Source organism: Palaemon carinicauda, chromosome 15, assembly GCF_036898095.1.
Source record: "Palaemon carinicauda isolate YSFRI2023 chromosome 15, ASM3689809v2, whole genome shotgun sequence".
In the NCBI taxonomy this organism is placed as follows: domain Eukaryota; kingdom Metazoa; phylum Arthropoda; class Malacostraca; order Decapoda; family Palaemonidae; genus Palaemon; species Palaemon carinicauda.
Window position 1 is genome coordinate 62,368,022 of NC_090739.1, and position 27,289 is coordinate 62,395,310.

The 27,289-nt window shown below is 40.8% G+C and overlaps 1 protein-coding gene across 1 annotated transcript in view; it reads right to left on the reverse strand.

The window, feature by feature from the left end:
- Positions 1 to 27,289, reverse strand: part of LOC137654633 (uncharacterized protein F21D5.5-like) — a 69,046-nt gene that overhangs the window by 1,151 nt on the left and 40,606 nt on the right. The window contains exons 6-10 of the mRNA XM_068388435.1: positions 21,703 to 21,865; positions 14,123 to 14,232; positions 13,469 to 13,612; positions 4,670 to 4,813; positions 3,786 to 3,847 (exon numbers count right to left, since the gene is read on the reverse strand). Of these exons, the coding sequence (XP_068244536.1) occupies positions 3,786 to 3,847; positions 4,670 to 4,813; positions 13,469 to 13,612; positions 14,123 to 14,232; positions 21,703 to 21,865 (623 nt within the window). The remainder of the gene's footprint in view (positions 1 to 3,785; positions 3,848 to 4,669; positions 4,814 to 13,468; positions 13,613 to 14,122; positions 14,233 to 21,702; positions 21,866 to 27,289) is intronic.

The window sequence follows — 27,289 nt, forward strand, 5'->3', positions numbered from 1 at the left end:
AGGTCTCATTGTCCTCTCATAGAAAAGTATATTTATATGGTTGCTCAACTATATAAAACGTACAACTCGTAAAAAAAAAAAAGCTTTCTTTTAATTCTCGAGAAAATCCAGAGAAGACAAGGCTAGTTGATTAAAGCAGGGCAGCCCCTAATGAGTCTAGTTTTGATAGTGATGAGCTTCAAAAGTTCTTAACATTCTTCAGCTTCTTTAAGGAAGGCTGATAAGTCTTTGTTTAAATGCACTAATTCTGAACTACCCTGCCCTTTTGACTTATATAAGACTAATCAATTATCTAATCCCATTTTAGATTACAATGTAATCTCCTTTGATTCCACCATAGATACTAATAAAAGTAAATCTTTAAATGCGTGATTTGCGAGTTGGTTTACTAGACACAGATAGATTGATTTATATTTCTCTCGCATCCTGACATTGAAGGTCAATAACACCGATATAGTTTGTTATAAATAAAAAATAAAAGTATACTCAATTAAAAACCATGTATGCGAAGATGTCCTTATAAGATTTAAATAGCGAATAAATCTAAAAATACCATAAGCACAGTAAGACACATCCTGCTCAAGAATCTTGGCAGGATGAACTTGCTATCCTCATCTCAAGCCTCAAACAGATATCTATTTCTTATGGTGCTAAAAGGGTGGCATTTGGTCAACACATGCCTCACTGTCAAGGGTACCACACAGTCATCGCAATATGGCTGGTGGTAGCCAGTCATCGGAAACTTGTGTGACCAATGCAGAGACGACAAAGAGTAGTCTCCCACTTTTGGAGCATCATGCTATACCTCTTAGGAGATATAACATTTATTTCTCTCATTTTGTTCCCAACTAAACTATACCAAAGCTGTTGCCAATTATTACAAAACAAATTCTTAATACTAGGTAAAAAATCATTACATAGAATAGGATACCTTCTCGGTAGAAACTCCGCTACATCATTCTTTGCCAATAAATCTGCCTTCTCATTTCCAGATACATCTACGTGTACCAGAAACGAGCAAAATTGAAGTTATACCTTAGTCCAATAATATGCAACCACTATAAAATCTTTGAAACTAAAGCGTTATTAGAATTAAAAACTTCTAAAGCTTTAGGACTCTCCATGCATCACTAAAAGTGGTAAAATTGCCTTCCTCCTCCAATGCTATTTTTTCCAATGGCGGTTAGTATGCCACACTGTTTGGCAGAAATTATAGAAGATAATAGAGCAAGTGCACCTCAACAGTTAAAAGCACTATGTACTCCAAATCCAACGCCAGCATCAGGTTTGGAACCATCAGTATATATAGTCAATTCCCCATGTTCTTCAACATGTTCCATAAAAAGAATCCTGGTTTCTAAATCAGTCACGTTCTTTTTTATACCAACAAAGTATTTGCAGAAAGATATCTCTTGTAATTTCCATGGAGGGGTTGATGACATCTTAAATGGGAGCACCTTTTAGGTATATCAAGATTGTTTAATAATACAGTAGTTTAACTCAAAAACCATAAGGTTGAGGAGATTTTGGGTGCAACTCAAAATATTTACAATGCCTTACAAGGTTTACAGTCTAATAAGCTAAAGAATTAGGAAGTCTTTGCAATGCAAAGCAGTAGCAAAAAACAGAAGTCTTTTGGTAAAGGTCAAAAGGTAATTCTCCAGCGTCTACAGGGAGGCTTGGGATAGGCGAAGTTCTATAGGCTCCCGAGGCCAATCTGATAACAGTATGGTGTATAGAATCTAAAATATTTAACTGGCTTGAGGTGGCTGAGGAGCATATTCCATACCCATAACTAATTTTAAAAACAATTAAGGCCTTGTATAACTTTAAAATAGTTTTGCAGTCTGCCCTCATGATGTATGGGACAAAACTTTTAAAAGATTAAGAGAATCAAGACATTTTACTTTTACGGCTTTCAAGTGAGGAACCCGGAACCCATGTGAGCCTGCAATCAAATATTCCTAAATCTAGCTTCACTTAAACATAGGATCCGTTGACCTTTGATGTACATATCAGGGTCTGGATGTACTCCAAGAATATGACAGAAATGGACATGGTTTACTGGAGATGATGTATGTGGACAACTAGTGGGAAGCATTTTTTAAATACTTCTAGATTAGATATTAGATGTTATAGAAGAGAAGTTGCAGGACATCAGGATTAGGATCTTACTTTCGAATAGTTATCCGACTTAAATAAAACTGTTTTGAATAGGGTTTCTGTGGCTGTAGCAGCTATTGTGTGTTTTGTAATCTAAGTGAAAAGAAAAGGTATGTGCCTCTTTGGCTGGGACAGTGTTTGATGTGCAGAAACATTACATGATTTCTTCCCTTACTTTGAGTGATGTAATAGATATAAATACTGTAGGATTGATAAGTTGATTGCTCAAGTGGGTACTGGGACACAAAGTAACACTTTTAGGTCAATATTTAGGGGTACCCATGTTTTCCCCTTTATGCCAATAGCTTCTACGACTTTAAAATTGTCTCCTTAAGGAATTCTTTTTGTACCAGTGGTAGGATATCAGGATTCCGCTTAGTAGACGTTACGGGAGAGTTGTCTACTGGACTCGTAGATGTTATCATGGAATTTTATGACGGTCCTTCCCTGCAAAGTGTCAGGGGATTGGTTACCACTTCTTGATGTCTGGAACCAAGTTTACAGTTCTCGCAAAGTTTTTGATAGAAACCCACGCCACAGTTCTGGGGGCAATAAAAAAAAGGAGATTGGGCATATTTTTACATTCCTATTTGCCTAATTCAAGACTACAAGCATTAGAAGTAATGTTTCCTATTTTCTTTTCGGGAAATTAGAATTCCAAAACGTCCTCTATTAAAACATACATTATTCTTTCTTATTAAAAGTTTGGTCATGAATGCTCACAAACAACTGGATCGAAGTCTAATGAAAGACTTGAAGGTTAAGGTTCATATTGGAATTGCAGCTGCAGCTCTTATTTTTAGCAGAAATCTTTAGAAAGAGTTTTAGCAGTAGCTCAATGGCATACCTAGTCAGCATTTGCTTAACACTCCTGGTTAACTAGTCAACAATGCTGGACTTTAGGTGGTGATGTGATCTAATATAATTTTTGGGTTTAATTCAATTTTTTCTTTTTATTCTAAACTTTAGTGTTGTGGGGTTTATATAAATAAGTAATAAGGTGATAAAGTAATATTTATGGAAAACAATCTAGAGTTTTTTGAGTTTTAAACTTTAATTCGAAACAGTTGTTACTAAGAGAGTAAAGGGTATTAATTAATTTATTACTTGAAAGCTGCAAATGACCTATCTATTTCCTTTAATGGTGACCCACCTCCATTGGTGTGTGGGCATCAGTAATACTGTATGAACATTAGGAGAGTTTCATAGAAATAAAATTTTTTTTATAAAATTCATTATCTATACTCGCTTATATATGGCCATCCTCCTCTCCACTGACTAGTGGCATCAAGAGGACAAGAGAATAGTTTTGACTTCAAGATTGAAAAACAATGATGTTACAGCTTGCCCAAGTCATTATTATTGCCATTAGCCACTAGATTGTCTCATTGCTTTACTAGAGCCCCAAGTCTATTAGAAGAATAGCTAATGGAAAACTTTTAGTTTTAGGGGTTAATGTCCATACTGTATAACCAAGCTTCAAGAGAGATGCACTGTGAGCATCATATGAGTATAGAAATACTGTAAAAAAATTATTAAAATTCTGTTTCTGTTAATAGACAAACATCTTTTTTCTTCTTTAGTGGTAGTAAATATTCCAAGCCAAACCAGCAAGAACTTACTTATACATATTGTAGACCATATCACTGATGTTCTCATGGTTTGCACCGCTGAAGGTCCGATACTGAAAGCAGAGAGAGAAGATTATTATCTGACCTCTCTTACATAAGATTCTGGTTCAAAGTTTTTTGTATACACACTAATTTACTGTTTACTCTGTGTGAAGCATTATTCAATTTTCTCCCTTTTTTTTGTAAATAAAACTTGGCTTTAAATAAATTGGCAACATGTCACAACAACTTATTCTATCATTACGGTGACAAGGTCAACACAAAAAGAACTTGCTTTATCTTCCAAAAATATCTAAGTCATGGCCATCACAACTATACAACTACAAAGAATGATCTTCAGCTTGTAGCGTACATCTGAAGGAGGTGCCAGTAGTAGTGTTTGGCTTAAATGCAACAAGTATGGGTGTACTGTATTAGTTAAACTAGTTTCAATAATTTTTTTTCCTCAAGTAATTCTGATGCACATCTATTTGTAAGAAACAAATAGTCTAGGTTTCAAAAGTCATCATTTTGGGAACAAGTTGTAATTAATTTACATTCAGAGCAATGGTTTATGTTAATCTTTAAAAAGTACAAAAGTTATTTGGCTCTCAGTCCCTTTTTTTAATCTCTGTAAGTGTAAACAGAAACAAAATGCCTCAGCTTGAAGTTTAAGGCCACATAATACTTATAAGTACTATGACAAGTCAGATTTTCTCTTATTAAAAGCATCTGATAATTATTTATTTGTTTAAAATGTTACTTAATAATTGTTAACACAAAATCAGTGTGTGAAAAGCACTGTTCTAAGGTGGAAAAAAAATTTGTTTTTATAACTCTTTTCAGCTTAATTACTATGCTTGTTCATTAAAAAAAACATGAAAGGTGAACCATACCTTATTATTATGTCTACACTGATCTTTAGACACATTAAAGAGAAAACATCTGATAGGAACATTAAGTTTCTTTGCGGCTGCGATGTATCGCTGCCTACTGTCCACGTCTGGATTTGTGTTGTCTATAACCACACTTTTTCCTTCCTGCTCAACAAGAGAACAAGGTTATTCAACCAACATGCAGCCAAAATAAATTCTACAGCTGGAGTAAAGGGTCTGAAATTTCACATAAAGAACTGAAATAAGTATTGTACTTAGCAATGATTGCAATACTGATAACTTACTGCTAACTTTGAATAACTGAAAATTAACCAGTTCTTGCATCATCCTAAATTTTAAACATTCCTTCTCCCTTACAAGAAATTAAGTACAAGAAGAAAACTTTGGATAAAAATTTGGGGCACAGTGAAAATAATAAAACTGCATTTTGATAATCAAATCATAAATTCCAATCTCCAAATGTTTTAAATACAACACAATCCTGTACTGTTAAAAAAATATTTCATGTACAGTAATTGCCTAATTAAAAAAGAAAAGGGTTTCAGCTCAGTGGCCTAATTAACCTAACAATAATATTAAACAGTGTGGGATCCGTGTGTACGATATGTTTTCCCGCGCATTTATAAAGACGTGCGGAGCCTGTTGCAGGCACTTGTAATCTGGGTATCTGATTAATAAACAATGAATCGTCATCGACTCTTCTTCTTCGACCCCAAGATGGCGCAGTGAGATATGAACCTACGCCTGTGGAGCGTAGATCAGGATGGCACCACCTATTAGACCTCGTCTTGCAACGCCCTCCAGGAGGGCCATCGCAACTCCGTCACTTCGTCAGGCCCGCGACACCATTATGTCCCAGCAACGAGCTATCACTGCACTGCAAACCCAGGTGGCTAACCTGCCGGTAGCCGGAGTGCCACGGGTGTCCAATGCTTCAGCTCCTGAGAAGTGTGATGTGGAAATGTCTTCAGCGGCGTTCAGGACATGGAGGCGGTCTATGGAGTGCTGGATTCACCTGAACAGGTGGCCTAGTTTGGAGGCCGTCATGCACATCCGTCTTCTGTGTGTGCCAGCTCTACAGAGAGCTTTAGATGCAAAGTTCTCAGCGGCCCAATGGTCATGTGTGAGCCCCAAGGAGGCATTAGATAGCGTTGAAAAGCTAGTACTACGGTCATCCAACCAAGCAGTGCTATGGAGCGAATTCTTTAATGATGTTCAGGCCACGGATGAGCCTATCAATGTGTATTTTCAAAGGTGTTCTCAGTTAGCTCTAGATTGCAAGTTCGAGTGCCCACAGTGTAATTCCGATCTGTCTGAATATATGCTATTGCGTAAAGTGATGGTAGGGTTGAATAATTTAGTGCTTAAAAGAGAAATTTTTCAAAGTTATCATAGGTATGATAGCGTAGACGCCCTCAGGGCACAGTGCATAGCATTTGAAGCTGCGGTTAGGGATGTAGGTGAGAGCGGGAAAATTTCCCGCCAAATTGCAAGTTATCCGCCAGTCGAGGCAGCCAATGTCACGGAGGAGGGGGAGTGTGCAGCCGCCACTATCCACCGTGCTGTGCATCGTACGCCGCCAACGAGGTGCGGCAACTGTGGCAGTTCGCACTCTGATAAGAATTCGTGTTTGGCCAAAGGTGTTACTTGTTATAATTGCCAGAAAGTGGGGCATTTGAAGAAATGCTGTAGGGGCAAACGTAAGGTCCTGCCAGAAGTATCTAGTGCTGTAGTGATTGCATCTACCGCCGTTGCGGGACAACCGTTATTAAATGTATCAGTGTCAGTGCCGGGGGGGAGGGAGTGTGTACCCACCACCGCCGTTGCCGATACGGGGGCCCAGGTTTGCGTCGCTGGCAGCGAGCTGTTGCAGCTGCTGCACCTCGACCCCGCGAAAGTTGAAAAGCAGCAGACGCTGAGAGATGTTGCAGGCATTCGTTTGAAGTGTTTAGGGGCAACTAAGTGTTGTGTATCATTAAATGGTCGATCCTCTATGCAGGAGATTTTCTTCGTGAATTCTGCAACAAATTTATACTTGTCATTGTCAATGTGTAAAGAGTTGGGTCTAGTCCCAGCTACGTTCCCCTATCATCTCGCCAGTGTTGCCACCGTTGATACAGTAGAGGAGGTGGATCTCTCACGTCCGACAGTGTTACCATTCCCCCCGCTGGAAGAAAACGTTCCCTTACTTCAAGATTGGCTACTCCAACGTTTTTCGGCGACAACCTTCAACACCTCCAAGTCACCCCTCCCAGTTATGGAGGGCCCACCCCACCGCATCCACCTCGTCACCGGGGCCATACCCTATGCTTGCCACACACCTGCAGCGGTCCCAAAGCACTGGGAAGATGAAGTCAAGGCTCAGCTGGAGGAGGACGTACGTAGGGGCATCATCCAGCCAGTACCACCGGGGGAGGCCACAGAGTGGTGCGCCAGAATGGTAGTAGTGGCCAAAAAGGATGGCCACCCGAGGAGGACAGTGGATTATCAGCGCTTAAATGCATGTTGCAAGAGGGAAACGCACCATACACCAGCACCCTTTGATATAGTATCTGGTGTACCTGTTCGAAGCTATAAGACTTGCAGATGCGTTCTGGGGTTTCCACCAGGTGGAGTTGGATGAGGACAGCCGAAGACTGACAACTTTCATAACCCCATGGGGCAGGTACCAGTATCGTCGCACCCCGATGGGCCACTGTGCAGCTTCCGATGCCTACACTCGACAGTTTGATGACGCAATTATGGATATTCCTCGCAAGTACAAGTGTGTAGACGACACCCTTCTGCATGACATAAGTGTTGAGGGAGCCTTTTGGCACACCTTTGATTTTCTGGCTACCTGCGCGAAGAAAGGCATTACCCTAAAACCAGAAAAGTTCTCATTTTGCAGGAGAGAGGCTACCTTTGTTGGTTTTCACCTGGGGTGGGACTCGTATGAGCCTACAAGTGAAAGGTTGGCTGCCATAAGAGACTTTCCCATGCCAGCCCAACCATCAGTTACGGATATCAGATCCTGGTATGGTTTCGTCAACCAGCTGGCACCCTTTTTGGTCACCGCGCCCCTCATGGAGCCCTTCCGGGAACTACTGAAGAAATCTACAGGAAAGAAGGTATATTGGGACGAACAACTGCAACACAAGTTCCGACAGGCTCAAGATATTATTTGTTGGCTGGCAAAGGATGGACTACGGTATTACGACAAGACTAGGCCTACAGCAGTAATCACAGATTGGAGTAGGGAAGGTATAGGTTTCGTTGTCCTGCAACAGTACTGTGGTTGTACCTCCCTAGAGACCCCTTTTTGTTGCAAAGGGGGTTGGCGGCTGGCTCTGTGTGGGAGTCGTCACCTGTCTGCTGCCGAATCCGGATACGCAGCAGTGGAAGGAGAAGCTTTGGCAGTGGCCTGGTGTCTACAGAAAGCAAGATTGTTTCTGTTGGGATGCCCCTCCCTCATTATCGTAACAGACCACCGCCCACTAGTGAAGCTTTTGGGGGATAGGGCCCTCACAGATGTGGTGAACCCAAGGTTATTCCGCCTTAAAGAAAAGACTGCAATATAAGTTCACAATAAAGTACCTGCCAGGAAAGTGGAATTCAGCAGCCGATTTTCTATCTCGGTACCCCTCCCTAATGGCAGTCCCAGATAAGGAGGACACCATACAAGAAGAAGATATCTCCGCGGCGGTAGCAGCAGCAACAGTAGCTGTATTAAGCCAAGATGACGGTATTACAATGGACGAAGAGATGGTCATGGACGCAGCAAATAATGATCCCGTATACCAGCTGTTGCTTGCAAGAGTCCGTGCTGGGGACTGGCCTAAGCAAAAATCCCAAGAACTACAGTGTCTTCGACCCTTCTACAGCGTAAGGGACAGGTTGGCTGCTGCACAAAGTATGGTGACATATACCCATGAGGAGGGGGCAGTGAGATTAGTGGTACCTGACTCATTACGTAATAAAGTAGCAAGGAACCTGCATGCCAGCCATCAAGGGCTAGATTCGATGTTACGTCGTGCAAGAGCAACCGTGTATTGGCCTGGAATAGCAGGCGACCTGGAACAATGCCGAGCTTCCTGTGATGTCTGCAACCTGCACACGCCCTCTTCACCGCCAGAAGTCATGATTGTTACCCCTCTCCCTGAGTACCCCTTCCAGCAGACGGTGGCTGATCTCTTTCAACTCGAAGGACAAGTTTATTTGGCCTACGCTGACAGACTGACGGGTTGGCTAGAAATAGCGCATTTCCCCAAGGGAACTGGTTCCAACAAAATTATAGCGAAACTACGTGGCTACTTTTCCAGGTGGGGGGCTCCCGAGCAACTCTCCACTGATGGAGGCACTAACTTGGCTAGAGAGGAGATGATGGACTTTCTTAAGAAATGGAGGGTTACTGTCCGCCTTTCATCTGCTCATTATCCGCAGTCAAATGGGAGGGCAGAGGCTGCTGTGAAATCCGCCAAAAGAATCATCCGCTCGAACACGGGGGCCAACGGTAGTTTGGACAACGACAGGTGCACACAGGCAATGCTGCAATACCTGAATACGCCCTTTAGAGAGATAGGCAAGTCACCAGCTCAACTAGCAACAGGAAGAGCACTTCGTGATGGTGTTCCTACAGCAAGACAGCAGTATAAGGTAGATCGCCACTGGAGAAGAACCCTTCGACAGCGGGAAATATTGATGGCATCATCTAGTGACAGATTTCCCCAATCACCAAGACAACGCTCTTGCAACATGACTCCATTGCATGAGGGCACCCAGGTTAGGATTCAAGATCCCGGGACTAAAAGGTGGGACAGATCAGGTGTCATCATCTCCCATCACCCATACCGGCAGTACACAGTAAGGCTTGACGGGAGTGGAAGGTTATCATTGCGCAACAGAAAACATTTAAAGGGACAGATAGCTTGTCCCACGCCCAGCCCACCGTCTGACCCAACCCCTAGCACCACACCAGCTGACAGCAGCAGTGAGAGCCCGCCCAGGTCTAGCTCCCCCACACCCAGTCTACCCCGTGCTACGAGACCGCAACGCTCCAGGAAAGAACCTGGCTGGCTCACTGAATTTGTTAAATAATATGTAATTGTCATTGCTTTTGTGTACTGCTAGCCTATAAATAGATGATTTCCTTGTCCACGTGTTATTATGGATTTTTTTTTTTTTTTTTTTTTTAAAGAATTATTGAAAATTCATGCTATACTATACATCTGATAGTGTTGCTCACATTGCTTTGTTCTGTGAATGTTTTAATTTTTTCTTGTATGGCTATGTTTGCAGTATGCAGTTGATCCATTTCTATTATGCCAATTTGACCCATTTTTATTAAGCGATTATTGATTTATTTACTCTGATTATTTTTGTGTAGCTAGATGCTACATTGTGCATCCTATCTGTTTTGTTACTGATTTACCCCATTTGATAATTATCAGATTGCAGTGTAATTGTTGTAATTATTACATGTCAATCTTGGAGGGGCATGTGGGATCCGTGTGTACGATATGTTTTCCCGCGCATTTATAAAGACGTGCGGAGCCTGTTGCAGGCACTTGTAATCTGGGTATCTGATTAATAAACAATGAATCGTCATCGACTCTTCTTCTTCGACCCCAAGAAACAGTAAATGGCAAAGTATATAATGTTCATTGATAAATCCTTTAGCAATATGTTTACTAAAATTAAATTTAATGTTTAGTACATAAAATCATTAAAAACATATAAATGTAATTTATTGGACAATATAATTTCAACACAAAATATCCTATTATAATAAGTGGACCAGATAAGCAATTTAATCCGGACACCAAATTTTTAGGTTGAAACTTAGTTTTCATAACAGTGATGGACATCTTTCTCAACAAAACTGAAAGGCAGACTTTGTTTGTTTCTATCTATTAACATGGAATTTGAATTATTCTCATACTCACCTGATGTTCCTATTTCTTCTTCAGAAGCCCGGTTCAATTAATGCTTACCAGTAAAATTTTCCCATTTTTTTTTTTTTCGCTTCAACAAATACATGTCTTTAAACAAGGAAAGTAACCTCTTGTGATAAGTTATAGGTAGCCTAGGTTGCAGTGTTAGGTAGACTAGGCTTCAATTTTGAAGTTGACATTATCGCTCCTCTTGATAGAGGGGGAGGTGGGCATGTATATGAACAGCAGGTGAATATAGAAAAAGAAATTGTATTATCAAAATTCTATTCATTATAAAATCTCCCCTGATGTTCAGATTGCTGACTCCCATACACTAATGGAGGTGGGGCATAATTAAAAGAAAGAGGGATAAATTTCAGTAAAAGTAATGCAATGAAGTTAAGGGTTAATGCCCTGGTCTAGGTTACTTTGGTAGTTCCAGATTGTTGTTATCAAAACTACAGTCCTGTACTGTAGATTGCCTTTTCAAGATAACTTTTTGAGAACGACTTGGTACACCATTGAGATACTGCTAAAAAATTTTCAGACAGGAATCTACAAAAAATTCCTTGTGTGCCTGTGACTGAGTTTTTAACAAAGAATGCCAGAACATTTTGTTTCGAGGGTAATTAGGGATGCTCAGCCCACTACCTCTACTACCTTTAGTTTGTTGAAATACAATTGTGCAGCTCTTACTGGACAAAGAGAACTATTTTCTACTGAACTTTCTTCATCCAGTGTTAGTGAAGGGATGTGAAAAATAACTGAGGCAGACTTAATCTTAAAGTCCTTTTTGGCCTTGAAGGAAGGTCAAAGAGACTAGATCATATTGTGTTCCCTAGTCTACTAGATCGATAATGCTTGTAATTCGCTTATGTGTTTAGCCAACTCTAAAGCTAACAGAGCTCTGGCCATTACTGAATTGTGTAGATTACTCCCTAGTTATCACTTGAGCATTTAGGATAGGAGTGAAACTGGGTCTGAAATGTTACTCTGAATCTTGAAGGATAGGAGTGTAACTGAGTTGATTTGGCCTGCAATATCAATCTGAAAATACAGTAAAATGATACCTGAAATATTACTCTTAATCTAAAGCTAAGTTGATTTCTGAGCTAGCCCAAAAAAAGTTATTGGTCTCATACACCACAAAATTAAGGAATTGAGAGGAATATTCTGTATAGTTGAGAAATAGCTGTCTCTGAAAATTTTGATGAAAATATTGAATCAGAACGTACCAAAATATCGTGATAAGTTAATTTATCGTATGCTTTCTAACGCGCTAAGTCCTAACAATTGAGCTTGTTTAAAACTGAAAAATTAGTGTTGTGCACATGTAACGGCCAAGGATTATTCATGAAATTAATTAGAAAAATAACTTTAATTCTTAACTAAATACAAAAAACCCAATATAATGTTTTAAGTCTTTAACAACCAGACTCACATGGTAATAAAAACCTGAATGAAAGAAATTATCACACTAAAGTAAACCCGTGATGAACTAGAGGCCAAACTTGTAGGTGATCCAAAATGCCCGTTTATCCAGTGAACAACTGATATAACCTACCAGCTGAGCTAATACCACACCACTGACAAAACTCTCAGAGCATCTACAATAAGAAATGCCATTTCCTAAATTTAAAACATATTTAAAAACACTTACTTTACCAAGAGTTGGGATATAAGGATCCAGCTACTAAACTTGGTCTTTTGCCTCATAATATAGATGGCATATACACTGACTATATTTATGGAAATGCAAATACAGAGAATCTAATATAATGTTTATGTCTTATTTACAACTAGATTTGTAAAGGTAATAAAAACATGAGTAAGAAATTATCATAGTAAAGTAAACCCATGAAAAACTAGTGACCAAGCTTGTAAGCCAACAAAAACACATTGTCATCCAGAGTGATCACGTGATACAACCTAAGGACTAGGCTGAAACATCTACAATAACATAAAATGTTAAAAGTGTTAATGATACGAAATGCTATTTCCCAGATTAAAACGATATTGTTTAAACATGCTTACTTTAGTATCTTAAGGTGGAATTGTGTCAATATCATCATCATAGCATTAATGGTACCAAGAGTGAAACGCACTCTTCATAAGGATTATTTAAATCATAAAATTGCCCCCAACACAATATAACAACGAAATGTGGAACATGATCTCCCAAAAATAATTCCTGAGTACATTCCAGAAAATAATTGTAAACTAAACCAGGGAAAGACATCTCCACATGCAGCATGTAACGATTGTCACCAGTAGACTGAGTAAACTGAAAACTATTCAACCTAACGCTGCAACCTGGCTTGCTACCAATTATTGCTAGATGGCTCTATTCCTATGTCAATGGGATGAATATGTTGAAGCAAAAGAAAATGGAAAAATTTAAGATTTTTTACAGGTAAGTGTCAATTAAACCAGGTTTCTGGAGAAGAAGCAATATGAACATCAGTAGAGTTTCATAGAAATAATACAACACAATATTTAAAAGCCCAGTTAAAATCAAACAGTTTGTTACTCTTTTGTGTTTTGTGTTATACAGGATTGTTGTTACATCAATAAATAAAAATAATTTAATAAATATATTAAATAAATAATCTTAATTTAATTATATTAATTCAAATCAACTACTTTACCTCTACAACAGAATTGCCGTTGAATTAACCACCATAACTTTAGTACTGATGTAAATCAATAACCTTGACATTTTTACATACAGTACAGTGTTATTGTCGTATAAGACAACATATATAGCTGGCGGTGTAATGAAAGTCATCACCAACATGGTACTGTACTAATACAGTACCACTACAGTAAAGTATCATATTACAAGAAAAACATGAATACTGATCTAGAGACCAAAGAAAAATATTACCTGTACAGACTTTTCCATGATGCTGATGCATTTCTGCCATGAGCCAATAGTATCACGATTAGCTTGAACATATCCTAAACCAGCAAAGTGTGTTGATGCTAAAAAGCTCTTGCCACTCCCAGGATACCCAACAAATACTATAACCTGATGAAAAAAATAATTAAAAATATATTTTAGTTCTTTTCCTGATGCTATAGCCAAACTTCAAATGGTTATTAAAAAAAGCAATCTTGTTTCTTGTTAAAACTTTTACACACTAAATGTACTTGATATCATTCACTACCAATGCAATTACTGACGTAAAGAACACACTTCATTGCAGTCAATATGGATCATATTCTTTTGGGTAAACTGTCACCTTTTTCTTAAGGCTATAAAATATAATTTATTTTCCTCAGCGGACATGCTAAACCTGATAAAAAAAATTTAAAAAAGCAAGTAGATGGACCTGACAAAAGATGTTTAAGAGATTTGCCTCCTCTAACTTCTAATAAAAAACATCCTAAAATTCTTAGTAATGTACCAAATATATACCATGCACAGTAATCACTCTCTCAATAAGTTATTGATTGTTTCTTCATAGTATAGATTTACTGTATCCTCAAATCACTCAACAAATCAGAATTTTAAAAAGAAAAGTAATTGAAATCTTACCTCCACTTTATGTTTTGGCACTTTGGTGGAAGGAGGATCAAACAAGGGCACTGAATCATTCACAGTACGAGGATCAAACTCGGGCATGTTGAACTTCTGTGTTTTCACGCCTGAATTAAAGGGAAGATTATATAATTTGATGCACAAAAAAAAAAAAAACTATTTTTCATAATCTAATTGATTATATTATATTATTGATTATATGCCAGAAATTTAAATTTACAAAGCATTATTATTATCATTATAATTATAACTGTGCCAAGAGTTCTAACAGGGAAAGCAGCACAGTGCTGTACATAAAAAACTGCAGAGAAATAAACTAGTATATACAAGAATATAAAAAAAATTATTCTAAGTAAGAAAATAATTCCAAAATCTAGTCACAATTGGAATAGAACTGGTAGAATAATGTGCAGTATTGAGCTTTATGATTGAAAAGGCAAGACTGTTACAATTAAGTGCATAACTAGTACTGCATGCATGATGGTACAGTTTGGAAGGATCTTAATGCAAAGGATGGGCAGAATTATGAAAAATATCATGCAACACGTATGAAGAACTAACTGAACAACAGTGGCAGAGATTAATATCTAGATATTGAATGAATAATAAATTTAATAGACAGCAAATTTTTGTCCAACAAATTATGGTGAGAACCAGCAGCTGAAGACTAGACAGGAGAAAAATACTGAAAACATGGTAGAATAAAAGAAGTAAAACATTGCCTCAGGATAGACTGATCACCAAAAGTCTTAATAGATTTTCTCGACATGTTATTTTCCTTAGTAAAATAAATTTTTGAATATACTTACCCGATGATCATATAGCTGCAACTCTGTTGCCCGACAGAAAAAACCTACGGTCGGGATACGCCAGCGATCGCTATACAGGTGGGGGTGTACATCAACAGCGCCATCTGTCAAGTAGGTACTCAAGTACTCGATGTCAACAAAGAACCAATTTTCTCCTCTGTCCACTGGGTCTCTATTGGGGAGGAAGGGTGGGTCCTTTAATTTATGATCATCGGGTAAGTATATTCAAAAATTTATTTTAGTAAGGAAAATAACATTTTTCAATATTAAACTTACCCGATGATCATATAGCTGATTCACACCCAGGGGGGTGGGTAGAGACCAGCATTACATGTTGACATTATTATGAGCTAAGTATTCCGTATTTCATTTTAGCAGTTATTCAAAATAACAAGCATAAAATAAATAAGTACCTGGTAAGGAAGACGACTTGAACAATTACTCTGCCTTTTTAAGTACGTCTTCCTTACTGAGCCTCGCGATCCTCATAGGATGCTGAGCGACTCCTAGGAGCTGAAGTATGAAGGGTTGCAACCCATACTAAAGGTCCTCATCAAAACCTCTAATCTAGGCGCTTCTCAAGAAATGATTTTGACCACCCGCCAAATCAAGTAGGATGCGAAAGGCTTCTTAGCCTTCCGGACAACCCAGAAATATTTCAAGAGAAAGATTAAAAAGGTTCTGGAATTAGGGAATTGTAGTGGTGGAGCCCCCACCACTACTGCACTCGTTGCTACGAATGGTCCCAGAGTGTAGCAGTTCTCGTAAAGAGACTGGACATTCTTAAGATAAAAGACGCGAACACTGATTTGCTTTTCCAATAGGTTGCGTCGAATATACTTTGCAGAGATCTATTTTGTTTAAAGGCTACGGAAGTTGTGACAGCTCTAACTTCGTGTGTCCTTACATTCAGCCAAGCTTGGTCTTCCTCATTCAGAAGGGAATGAGCTTCTCGTATTAACAGTCTGATAAAATAGGATAAAGAATTCTCTGCCATAGGCAAAGATGGATTCTTAACTGAACACCATAAATCTTCAGACGGGCCTCGTAAAGGTTTTTAAAATAGAACTTAAGAGCTCTTACAGGACATAATACTCTTTCTAGTTCATTTCCAACCATACGATAAGTTTGGAATATCAAACGATATTGGTCAAGGCCGAGAAGGCAGCTCGTGTTTGGCTAGAAAACCAAGTTGTAGAACATGTAGCCGTTTCGGATGAGAATCCGATGTTCTTGCTGAAGGCATGAATCTCACTGACTCTTTTAGCTGTGGTTAAGCATATCAGGAAAAGAGTCTTAAAGGTGAGATCTTTCAGGGAGGCTGATTGAAGTGGTTCGAACCTGTCTGACATAAGGAATCTTAGAACCACGTCTAAATTCCAACCAGGTGTAACCAAACGACGCTCCTTCGTGGTCTCAAAAGACTTAAGGAGGTCCTGTAGATCTTTATTGTTGGAAAGATCTAAGCCTCTGTGACGGAAGACTGATGCCAACATGCTTCTGTAACCCTTGATAGTGGGAGCTGAAAGAGATCGTTCTTTCCTCAGATATAAGAGGAAGTCAGCTATTTGAGTTACAGAGGTACTGGTCGAGGATACGGATACTGACTTGCACTAGTTTCGGAAGATTTCCCACTTCGATTGGTAGACTCTAAGGGTGGATGTTCTCCTTGCTCTAGCAATCGCTCTGGTTGCCTCCTTCGAAAAACCTCTAGTTCTCGAGAGTCTTTCGATATTCTGAAGGCAGTCAGACGAAGAGCGTGGAGGCCTTGGAGTACCTTCTTTACGCGTGGCAGACGTAGCAGGTCCACCCTTAGGGGAAGTGTTCTGGGAACGTCTACTAGCCATCGAAGTACCTCGGTGAGTTATTCTCTCGCGGGCCAGAGGAAGCAACTAGCGTCAACTTTGTCCCTTCGTGAGAGGCGAACTTCTGCAGTACCTTGTTGACAATCTTGAACGGAGGGAATGCATATAGATCTAGATGTGACCAATCTAGTAGAAAGGCATCTATATGAACTACTGCTGGGTCCGGGATAGGTGAGCAAAGTATTGGGAGCCTCTTGGTCATCGAGGTTGCGAAGAGATCTATGGTTGGCTGGCCCCAGGTGGCCCAAAGTCTCTTGCATACCTCCTTGTGGAGGGTCCAATATGTTGGAATTATTTGTCCCTTCCTACTGAGACAATCTGCTATGACATTCAAGTTGCCTTGGATGAACCTCGTTACTAGTGAAAAGTCTAGACCTGTTGAACAGGAGAGGAGGTCTCTTGCGAACTCGTACCATGTCAGAGAGTAGGTCCCTCCTTGCTTGGAGATGTACGTCAAAGCAGGGTGTTGACCGTGTTCACCTCCACCACTTTGCCTTGAAGGAGAGACCTGAAGCTTTTCCAGGTCAGACGTACTGCTAGAAGCTTCTTGCAGTTGAAATGCATTGTCCTTTGACTCGAGTTCCATAATCCCGAGCATTCCCTACCGCCTAATGTCGCACCTCAGCCTACGTCCGATGCGTCCGAGAAGAGAACGTGGTTGGGAGTCTGAACAGTCAGGGGAAGACCCTTTCAAAGGTTGATAAAGTCCTTTCACCAAGTCAGACCAGACTTTATCTTTCCGGAAACCGGGATCGAGACCGCTTCTAGCGTCTTGTCCTTTTCCAGTGAAAAGCTAGATGATACAGAAGAGGACGGAGGTGTAGTCTTCCAAGTGACACAAATTGAACCACGGATGACAGTGTCCTAACCAGACTCATCCACAGCCTGACAGGGCAGTGTTCCTTCTTCAGCATCTCCTGGATGGATAGCAGGGCTGGGGGTTGATCGTCTTGTTCAGCAATGTCCTCATCAGAGGGTTCCTCATCCGAAACTGATGAGGAAACGGCAACGGAGTGGGCAACGTCTGACTCGCTGAATCCGGTCGCACTGGTGGATGCGTGACGGAACCGGACACAAGATCATGGTACTGCTGCACAGTCTGTGAACTGTCAACCATGGGGACGCGAGGAAGTACAGCGTCAACCCGAAACTGTCTAGACTGTCTGGGTTGTGCAGTCAACCCCCTACAGGGTTGCTGAGGTTGCCGCACTGCGTCACAACAAGTCACCTCTGCTGGTTGTTGAACGTCTTCCTAGTGACACACTGAACGTCCACAACCACCTCCGAGAGTCGCTTAACGTCAACGTGCGACTGGCAACCCACACTGGGTCGCACCGGTGGAGGAACCATCTCAACTGGCGGACGTGAGTAGGATACCTCAGCGTCAACAGGGCGTACAACCAACCGGTAGGAAGGTTGTTGGCTAGAAGGTTCTTCTCCGTAAAAAATCCTCTAACAAGGACACAAGCTTGGACTGCATGTCTTGCAACAAAGCCCATTAGGGTCTATGGGAGCAGGTGTGGCAACAGACGGGATTAGCGACTGAAGCGGAACCATTTACCATCCCTGGAAGCCTTGTTATGCTTTAATTACAGTCCATAGGAGGCTAAGCAGCTTAAGGCTCCTCTCCAAATGACAGAGTCCTCAAAGGAATATCAGAAGGAGGGAGAACAGCACTTTCTCATCTACAGGAACCATGTCCGAGAAAAGCTAGGTTATCTCAGTGAGGGTCTCACTGGTGCAAAAGCAGCAGACCAGAAGGCAACGTTATGTAACTGCTTGACAGTCTGTGAACTGTCAAAAACTGAACTGTCAACCACAACAGGTGCGTGAGGACATACAGCACTGGTGCATTAGTAGCAGACCAGAAGGCAATGTCATGTAACTGCTTGACAGTCTGTGAGCTGGCAACAACCAAAGCTTGGTGGGGAAGCCTCAACTCCTGACTGACTAGTCTGCTGCGGGCGAGTGGCGGTAACCACAGTGGGTTGCGGAGGCTGACACACCGTGTCAAAACACGGCAGCTTGTGGTAGCTCACGCACGGCAACGGAGTGCTCCGTGTGTCTGTGGGAGTCAGCATGCGTCTGGCAGGGTCGACAGCGCATGGGTGGAGGAGCTCTCACAACAAGAGTGTGGGAGCAGGCAGCCATGCTGGGCGCACAACCGTGGCAGGTTGTAGGCAAACGGGTGCATCGTCAACCTTCTCCGCAGTCGGAGTGTGGGAGCAGGCAACAACCAAAGCGGAGTGGTGGTGCGTGGTGGGGACTGCCGTGGGTTGCGGAAACTAACGCATCGCGTCAAAACACGGCAGCTTGACTCCACCTTCCCACTGCTGATGCGGTAGCTCACGCATGTTAACGGAGGGAGCCGCACGTCGGCTAACGTTAACATGCGTCTGGCAGGGTCGATTGCGCATCGGAGGTGGAGCTCTCCGCAGCCGGAGTGTGGGAGCAGGCAGCCTCAGCGTGAGCTGGGCGCACAACAGTGGCAGGTTGTAGGCTAACGAGAGCAGTGTCAACCTTCTCCGCACGAAACTCCTGCATAACCGCAGCTAACTGAGTCTGCATAGACTGCAGTAAAGACCACTTAGGGTCTACAAAAAACGGCAACAGACGGAGCTACTGTCCGTTGTGACTGAGGGTCTAAAACAGCTGGTGCGGCAACAGACGGAGTTACTGCCTGTTGCGGTACCACCTTGCCTCTCTTGGGAGGTGTGCAGTCGTCGGATGACTGCAGCGAGTCCGAACTGACCCAGTGGCTACACCTAGGCCGTTGGACTTGCGCGGAAGGGACCGACTTGCACTTAAAAGCTGCAAGATTTGGTCCATGGTTTCTTACGAGAAACCTCTTCCGCAGACGAGGAATAAATGGGCTCTCTCGTCTTTGTGTGGGTGGGGCGATCTCACGTCGGCAAACGTGTGTAGATACGCCCGAAACCACGGAGGGAAAAACGTCTGTTCGTCGATCAAGGCCTGTGGAACCCATAAGTCGTTCGACATTACTTCTCCCCTGGGCTTGGGAGCTTGTAAGAGGTCCCGGACTAGGTGAACAACTGGCACGAACAGACGAACCCTCGGACGCAACACTGTAACACTTTGCTCATATCACTTTATCACTTTTGATTTTCTGTTTGCACTTATTTCACTGAAATCGAAACTTTAACTGATTTCTACCTGAAACACGCAATCCTATCCTTCATTAAAAGGTAGTAATTGCGAAAACAGTTTTACAATGCAACAGAAAAACATAAATAAAGATAAAGAATTCAGTGGCTGGAAAAGAGACTAAACACTAGATCAAATAAACTACATTGACAATCTCTCACCGCATAAGGCCTGGGAACAAGAATAAAACCCTAGAAACGTTTTACCATCTTCCCCTACAGCGACTAGGGAGAAGAGAGAAAAAACGAGAACAACGTTACCCGCTTGAACGAAACGTTTATTCTCCTCTCTCTCCCTCCGTCTCTATCTCTCTCTCTCTTCTCTCTTGAATTAGCACCTGAGAGAAGAGCCCAATTATATATCGTTAAAACATGTTATTTGCTAAAGGAAAAAACTGAACGGTTTCCCAAATAAAAAGTTCCTTTATTTAGAATTTAAACCATTTAAGCTAAGAAAGAATGAACGAAACGCTAGAATCGGTTTACTCTTACTGCAAAGTGAAACCGTGATACACTCTCTCTCTATCGTAACGATAGAGCGCAAGTTGAACGTTCTGAACGTCAACAACTGCGGAGACTAAAAACTAAACGTTAGTTCATCTTTGAAAACAGTACGAGACTATCAAAGAAAATCTTCCATAAAACATTAAAATTAAAAAAGTATTAAATTCTTTAAAGGTTAAATACGATATAACGGGCTCAAAGTTAATTAACTACGGTTCCAAGGTAGGACCGCCTACTATTAGGAAAGGTCGCATATAAACAAACATAAAAATTTATTTTTTATAAGTTTATAATAATTGGAAAGTTAACCGAAGAGGCCTAAAAAGGCGGAGAGATATAAAATAAATGGATCTATAACGTGTTAAGCAAAATTACCAAAAACCTAAACACACTTCCGTCTAAGGGAAGGGTCGGCCATTTAAAAGTGAAAGAGAGTCCATACTCTCTTCGTCACCATAATTAAATCTATCCAAAACGAGTTTTGAAATGAAGAAAAAACCCCTGCATAGCGAAAGCTCAAAACTGGAATAGTGTACTTCACCAAATCGTTGTGAAAACAAATCCAGTTAGGGACGGCGTATTTAGTAGGTCTTGCCGGTGGCACGACAGAGGAAAAATTGGTTCTTTGTTGACATCGAGTACTTGAGTACCTACTTGACAGATGGCGCTGTTGATGTACACCCCCACCTGTATAGCGATCGCTGGCGTATCCCGACCGTAGGTTTTTTCTGTCGGGCAACAGAGTTGCAGCTATATGATCATCGGGTAAGTTTAATATTGAAAATGTTATTTTTTTGTGCAATTTCAGAAGAAACAAAACATGTTTCTAAAAAGTATATTTACAATCAAGAATCACACCTAGAATTTTAAATATTTTGTATATAATTAAAGAGACAGTCAATAAAAAAATATGGATGTTGAGGAGCCACTGTCCTCAACCTACTTACAATCATACAGTTTTGTTAGGGTTCACCTTTATCCCCATAATCAGCATCATGCATCAATTTTAGCTAGACCTTTATCAAGAGATTCAGCAGTCATAGTTCTACATTCAGGAGAGGGAATTGATGCAGAGAGTTACATTATCTGCATATGCAACAAGCTTCTTTTACAAGCCAAACCTCACAAGTATATTATATGAAAAGTAATGGGCCATGAACACTACCATTAGAAACCAAACTCAACACCAATAAGAAGCATAAAACAACAAAGTTTGCAATTACAAAAATATTTACCTAGGAAATGCTCTTCAGGTGTAAAAAAGGAAATACCAATGTTCAAAGCAAATAAACGATCACTGCTGGAAAAATCTTTCTTCTTCTTCCCTTCAGCAGGTCTTCCTGCTGCATCACCCACATATATGCTATTTTGAATGTCGATATCAACTCCACCATTTGCCTGATGAAATTGTAGCAGAAATACAGATGATGGAAATAAATGTTAAACGCAGTACTGTACTTTACAAATCCTTACCAAGAGAATTTAATAAAGTATTTAGAAAACATAGAACTATAGTTCAAATCCACATATTATCTCATCCCCAAAGTCCTAAATTAATTGTGAGAAAATATCCATTCAATACAAATATCCCATCTAAAGAAGAAACTTAGTGAAACATCTCATACACTTTTAATAAAAAAAAAAAAACTTCTAAATTTGGCAAAAAAAAACCTTTATATTATTACTTCTTTGTGCAAGAGAATATTGGGAAATTTCAGTACAGTAAAAAATTTTAAACAATTAAGTCTTTAGTTTCATTGTTTCCATATTTTTTTTAGAAAAAGTAACATTTCACATTTTCTGTTACTACAGCCACATTGAGGCAAATACTTTATATCATTGCACAGCCATTTTGAAATAATTTCCATTATGATTTTTTTTTTTAAATTAAGCTTATGTTCCAAAAATCAGCTCCTGTTTCTTTGAATGAAAACATTTTCTCTATGTAAACTTTAGTATGATAAAAAAAAGACAACAAAGAAGACTATCATATGCTGTATACGGTACTAAACGGCCCCAAAATAACTAAAATATGGGTACAATTTCACTGGCAATCCCTTATACAAAACCTAAGTTTCAGTGTCTTTACTTATTAGATATTCAGATGAACAAATTGCAATGACACCATTCTTGGCTCAATGGTCTGATTATATTACCTTATAACAATGGAAGTCACAAGAGAAAATATTCCTTACAATTCAAAATTAGTATTTTGCCACCAAACTGCACCAAGTTAAGCATTCAAATTTCCAAAGAAAATATACATACCAGATTTCTCAGCAAGACATTCAAGGATGTCATAAAATGTGCACATCAAAAATATAAATCACAATTAACTAAGTTAAACAAACACAAAATACAGTATAAAAGATTTTTAAAGGGTTTTATCAACTTCATGAAATTTACACAAAACTGCTTTCAAGAATCTGGTACTGTACTTCATTGGGAAATGAGTAACAGCATTCTATGGTTTACCATCTAACTAATTCATACTACAAATAAATTCACATTAGGTATATATTACTTTCTTTTCATGAGCAGAAAGTGCAAAGTTAATGTTAGTGGAGTCCTATCAAATGAATTTCCTGTGAACAGCGAAGTACTCCAAGGGAATGTGTTGTCACCTATGTTATTTATTCTCCGAGATGGTGGAGAAGGATTGGACTGGATTGGTAATATGAAATCAGCTGACCTAGAGTATGCTGATGATGCTGTCCATATTGCAGAACACCACAGGATTTGCTATGCATGCTTAACAGACTGCATGAAATATCATAAAAGGTTGGGCTCAAGATAAATAGAAGGAACACAGAGATGATGAGAACGGAATATACAATAGAAGATGAAATATCATAGGAAGGAGAAAAAATTAAAAAGGTAGAATCATTTAAGTATTAAGGAACTGTGATCTCTAACACAGGGTCTTTAGAATTGGAGTTTAATGAAAGATTGAAAAAAACAAATCAGACTTATATTACATATAAAAATCAGGCTACACATCAGTTTAGTGAGATCTGTGTTACAGTATGGACACGAGTCATGGTATGACAATGAAACAATATCCAACAGATTTTGTAGACTTGAGAACAAAACCCTCAGAAGAATATTGGGAGTTAAATGGAAGGACAGGATTAGAAATGAAATTATAAGAGTGATTACTTGAGTGCCATAAGTGGATGAGATAATGGTGAGAGGTAGAGTCACCAACCTTTTAACTGGGTTCCACAAGGGACTAGAAGAGTTGGAAGACCCAGGCCTACATGGCTGAGGACTATGAATTGTGAAGTATTATTATTATTATTATTATTATTATTATTATTATCATTATTATTATTATTATTATCAAGCTACAACCATAGTTGGAAAAGTAGAATGCTATAAGCCCAGGGGCTTCAACAGGGAAAATAGCCCAGTGAGGAAAGGATACAAGGAAAAATAAAATATTTTAAGAACAGTAACATTAAAATGATATTTTAATTATAAAATAAATTTTTGAATATACTTACCCGGTGAATATATAGCTGCAACTCTGTTGCTCGACAGACAAACTCTACGGAAAAAACTCGCCAGCAATCGCTACACAGGTTGCGGGTGTGCCCAAAAGCGCCATCTGTCGACCAGATACCCAGCTCTTATGTAAACAAAGACTTAATTTTCTCCTCGTCCCACTGCGTCTCTATTGGGGAGGAAGGGAGGGTCATTTAATTTATATATTCACCGGGTAAGTATATTCAAAAATTTATTTCATAATTAAAATATCATTTTTAAATATTTAACTTAGCCGGTGAATATATAGCTGATTCACACACAGGATGGTGGGTAGAGACCAGTAATATATGTTTACATTTTATGAGCTAAGAGTTTTTTATTTCATTTTAGAAGTTATCAAAATAACAAAAACAAAATAAATAGGTACCTGGTAAGGAAGTCGACTTGAACAATTACTCTGCCTTTTAAGTACGTCTTCCTTACGGAGCCTCGCGATCCTCTTAGGATGCTGATCGACCCCTAGGAGCTGAAGTATCAAGGGTTGCAACCCATACAACAGGACCTCATCAAACCCCTAATCTAGGCGCTCTCAAGAAATGACTTTGACCACCCGCCAAATCAACCAGGATGCGAAAGGCTTCTTAGCCTTCCGGACAACCCATAAAAAAAACAACAATTCAAGAGACAGATTAAAAGGATAAGGAATTAGGGAATTGTAGTGGTTGAGCCCTCACCCACTACTGCACTCGCTGCTACGAATGGTCCCAGTGTGTAGCAGTTCTCGTAAAGAGACTCGACATCTTTCAAGTAAAATGACGCGAACACTGACTTGCTTCTCCAATAGGTTGCGTCCATTATACTTTGCAGAGATATATTTTGCTTAAAGGCCACGGAAGTTGTTACAGCTCTAACTTCGTGCGTCTTCACCTTAAGCAAAGTTCGGTCTTCCTCACTCAGATGTGAATGAGCTTCTCGTATTAACAATCTGATAAAGTCTGACCAAGCATTCTTTGACATAGGCAAGGATGGTTTCTTAACTGAACACCATAAAGCTTCAGATTGGCCTCGTAAAGGTTTAGTACGCTTTAAATAGAACTTAAGAGCTCTAACAGGGCATAAGACTCTTTCTAGTTCATTGCCTACGATCTCCGATAAGCTGGGAATATCGAAAGATTTAGGCCAAGGCCGAGAAGGCAGCTCATTTTTGGCTAGAAAACCAAGTTGCAGCGAACAAGTGGCTTTTTCCGACGAAAATCCGATGTTCTTGCTGAAGGCATGAATCTCACTGACTCTTTTAGCCGAGGCTAAGCATACCAGGAAAAGAGTCTTAAGAGTGAGATCTTTCAGGGAGGCTGATTGTAACGGCTCCAACCTGTCTGACATGAGGAATCTTAGTACCACGTCTAAATTCCATCCAGGGGTAGCCAAACGACGCTCCTTGGTGGTCTCAAAAGACTTAAGGAGGTCTTGCAGATCTTTATGTTTGGAAAGATCTAAGCCTCTATGCCGGAAGACCGATGCCAACATGCTTCTGTAGCCCTTGATAGTGGGAGCTGAAAGGGATCGTCCTTTTCTCAGGTATAAGAGAAAATCAGCTATTTGAGCTACAGAGGTACTGGTTGAGGATACAGAAACTGACTTGCACCAGTCTCGGAAGACTTCCCACTTCGATTGGTAGACTCTAATGGAAGACGCTCTCCTTGCTCTAGCAATCGCACTGGCTGCTTCCTTCGAAAAGCCTCTAGCTCTCGAGAGTCTTTCGATAGTCTGAAGGCAGTCAGACGAAGAGCGTGGAGGCTTTGGAGTACCTTCTTTACGTGTGGCTGACGTAGAAGGTCTACCCTTAGAGGAAGACTTCTGGGAACGTCTACTAACCATCGAAGTATCTCGGTGAACCATTCTCTCGCGGGCCAGAGGGAAGCAACTAACGTCAACCTTGTCCCTTCGTGAGAGGCGAACTTCTGCAGTACCTTGTTGACAATCTTGAACGGTGGGAATGCGTAGAGATCCAGATGTGACCAATCTAGGAGGAAAGCATCTATATGTATTGCTGCTGGGTCCGGGACTGGAGAGCAATAGATTGGAAGCCTCTTGGTCAGCGAGGTTGCAAAGAGATCTATGGATGGTTTACCCCAAGTGGCCCAAAGTCTCTTGCACACATCCTTGTGGAGGGTCCATTCGGTTGGAATTACTTGCCCTTTCCGACTGAGACAATCTGCTATGACGTTCAAGTCGCCTTGGATGAACCTCGTTACTAGGGAGATGTCTTGACCTTTTGACCAGATGAGCAGGTCCCTTGCGATCTCGTACAACGTCAGTGAGTGGGTACCTCCTTGTTTGGAGATGTACGCCAAGGCCGTGGTGTTGTCCGAGTTAACTTCCACCACTTTGCCTCGAAGGAGAGACTTGAAGCTTTCCAAGGCCAGATGTACTGCCAACAGCTCCTTGCAGTTGATATGCATGCTCCTCTGACTCGAGTTCCACAGTCCTGAGCATTCCCGACCGTCTAGTGTCGCGCCCCAGCCCACGTCCGATGCGTCCGAGAAGAGAACGTGGTTGGGAGTCTGAACAGCCAGGGGAAGACCCTCTCTTAGGTTGATATTGTCCTTCCACCAAGTCAGACAAGACTTTATCTTTTCGGAAACCGGGATCGAGACCGCTTCTAGCGTCTTGTCCTTTTTCCAGTGAAAAGCTAGATGGTATTGAAGAGGACGGAGGTGTAGTCTTCCTAGTGACACAAATTGTTCCACGGATGACAGCGTCCCTACCAGACTCATCCACAGCCTGACTGAGCAGCGTTCCTTCTTCAGCATCTTCTGGATGGATAGCAGGGCTTGATCTATTCTGGGGGCTGATCGTCTTGTTGTTCAGCAACGTCCTCATCAGAGGGTTCCTCATCCGAAAACTGATGAGGAAACGGCAACGGAGTGAGCAACGTCTGGCTCGCTGAGTCCGGTCGCACTGGTGCATGCGTGACGGAGCCGGACGCAACATCATGGAACTGCTGCACAGTCTGTGAACTGTCAACAACCATGGGTGCGCGAGGAAGCACAGCATCAACCCGAGACTGTCTAGACCGTCTGGGTTGTGCAGTCAACACCCTACCGGGTTGCTGAGGTTGACGCACTGCGTCAAAACAAGTCACCTCTGCTGGTTGTTGAACGTCCTGAACGTCAACAACCACCTCCGAGCGTCGCTTAACGTCAACGTGCGGCTGGCAACCCACACTGGGTCGCATCGGTGGAGGAACCACCTCAACTGGCAGACGCGAGAAGGTTACCTCAGCGTCAACAGGGCGCACAACCGACCGGTTGGAAGGTTGTTGGCCAGAAG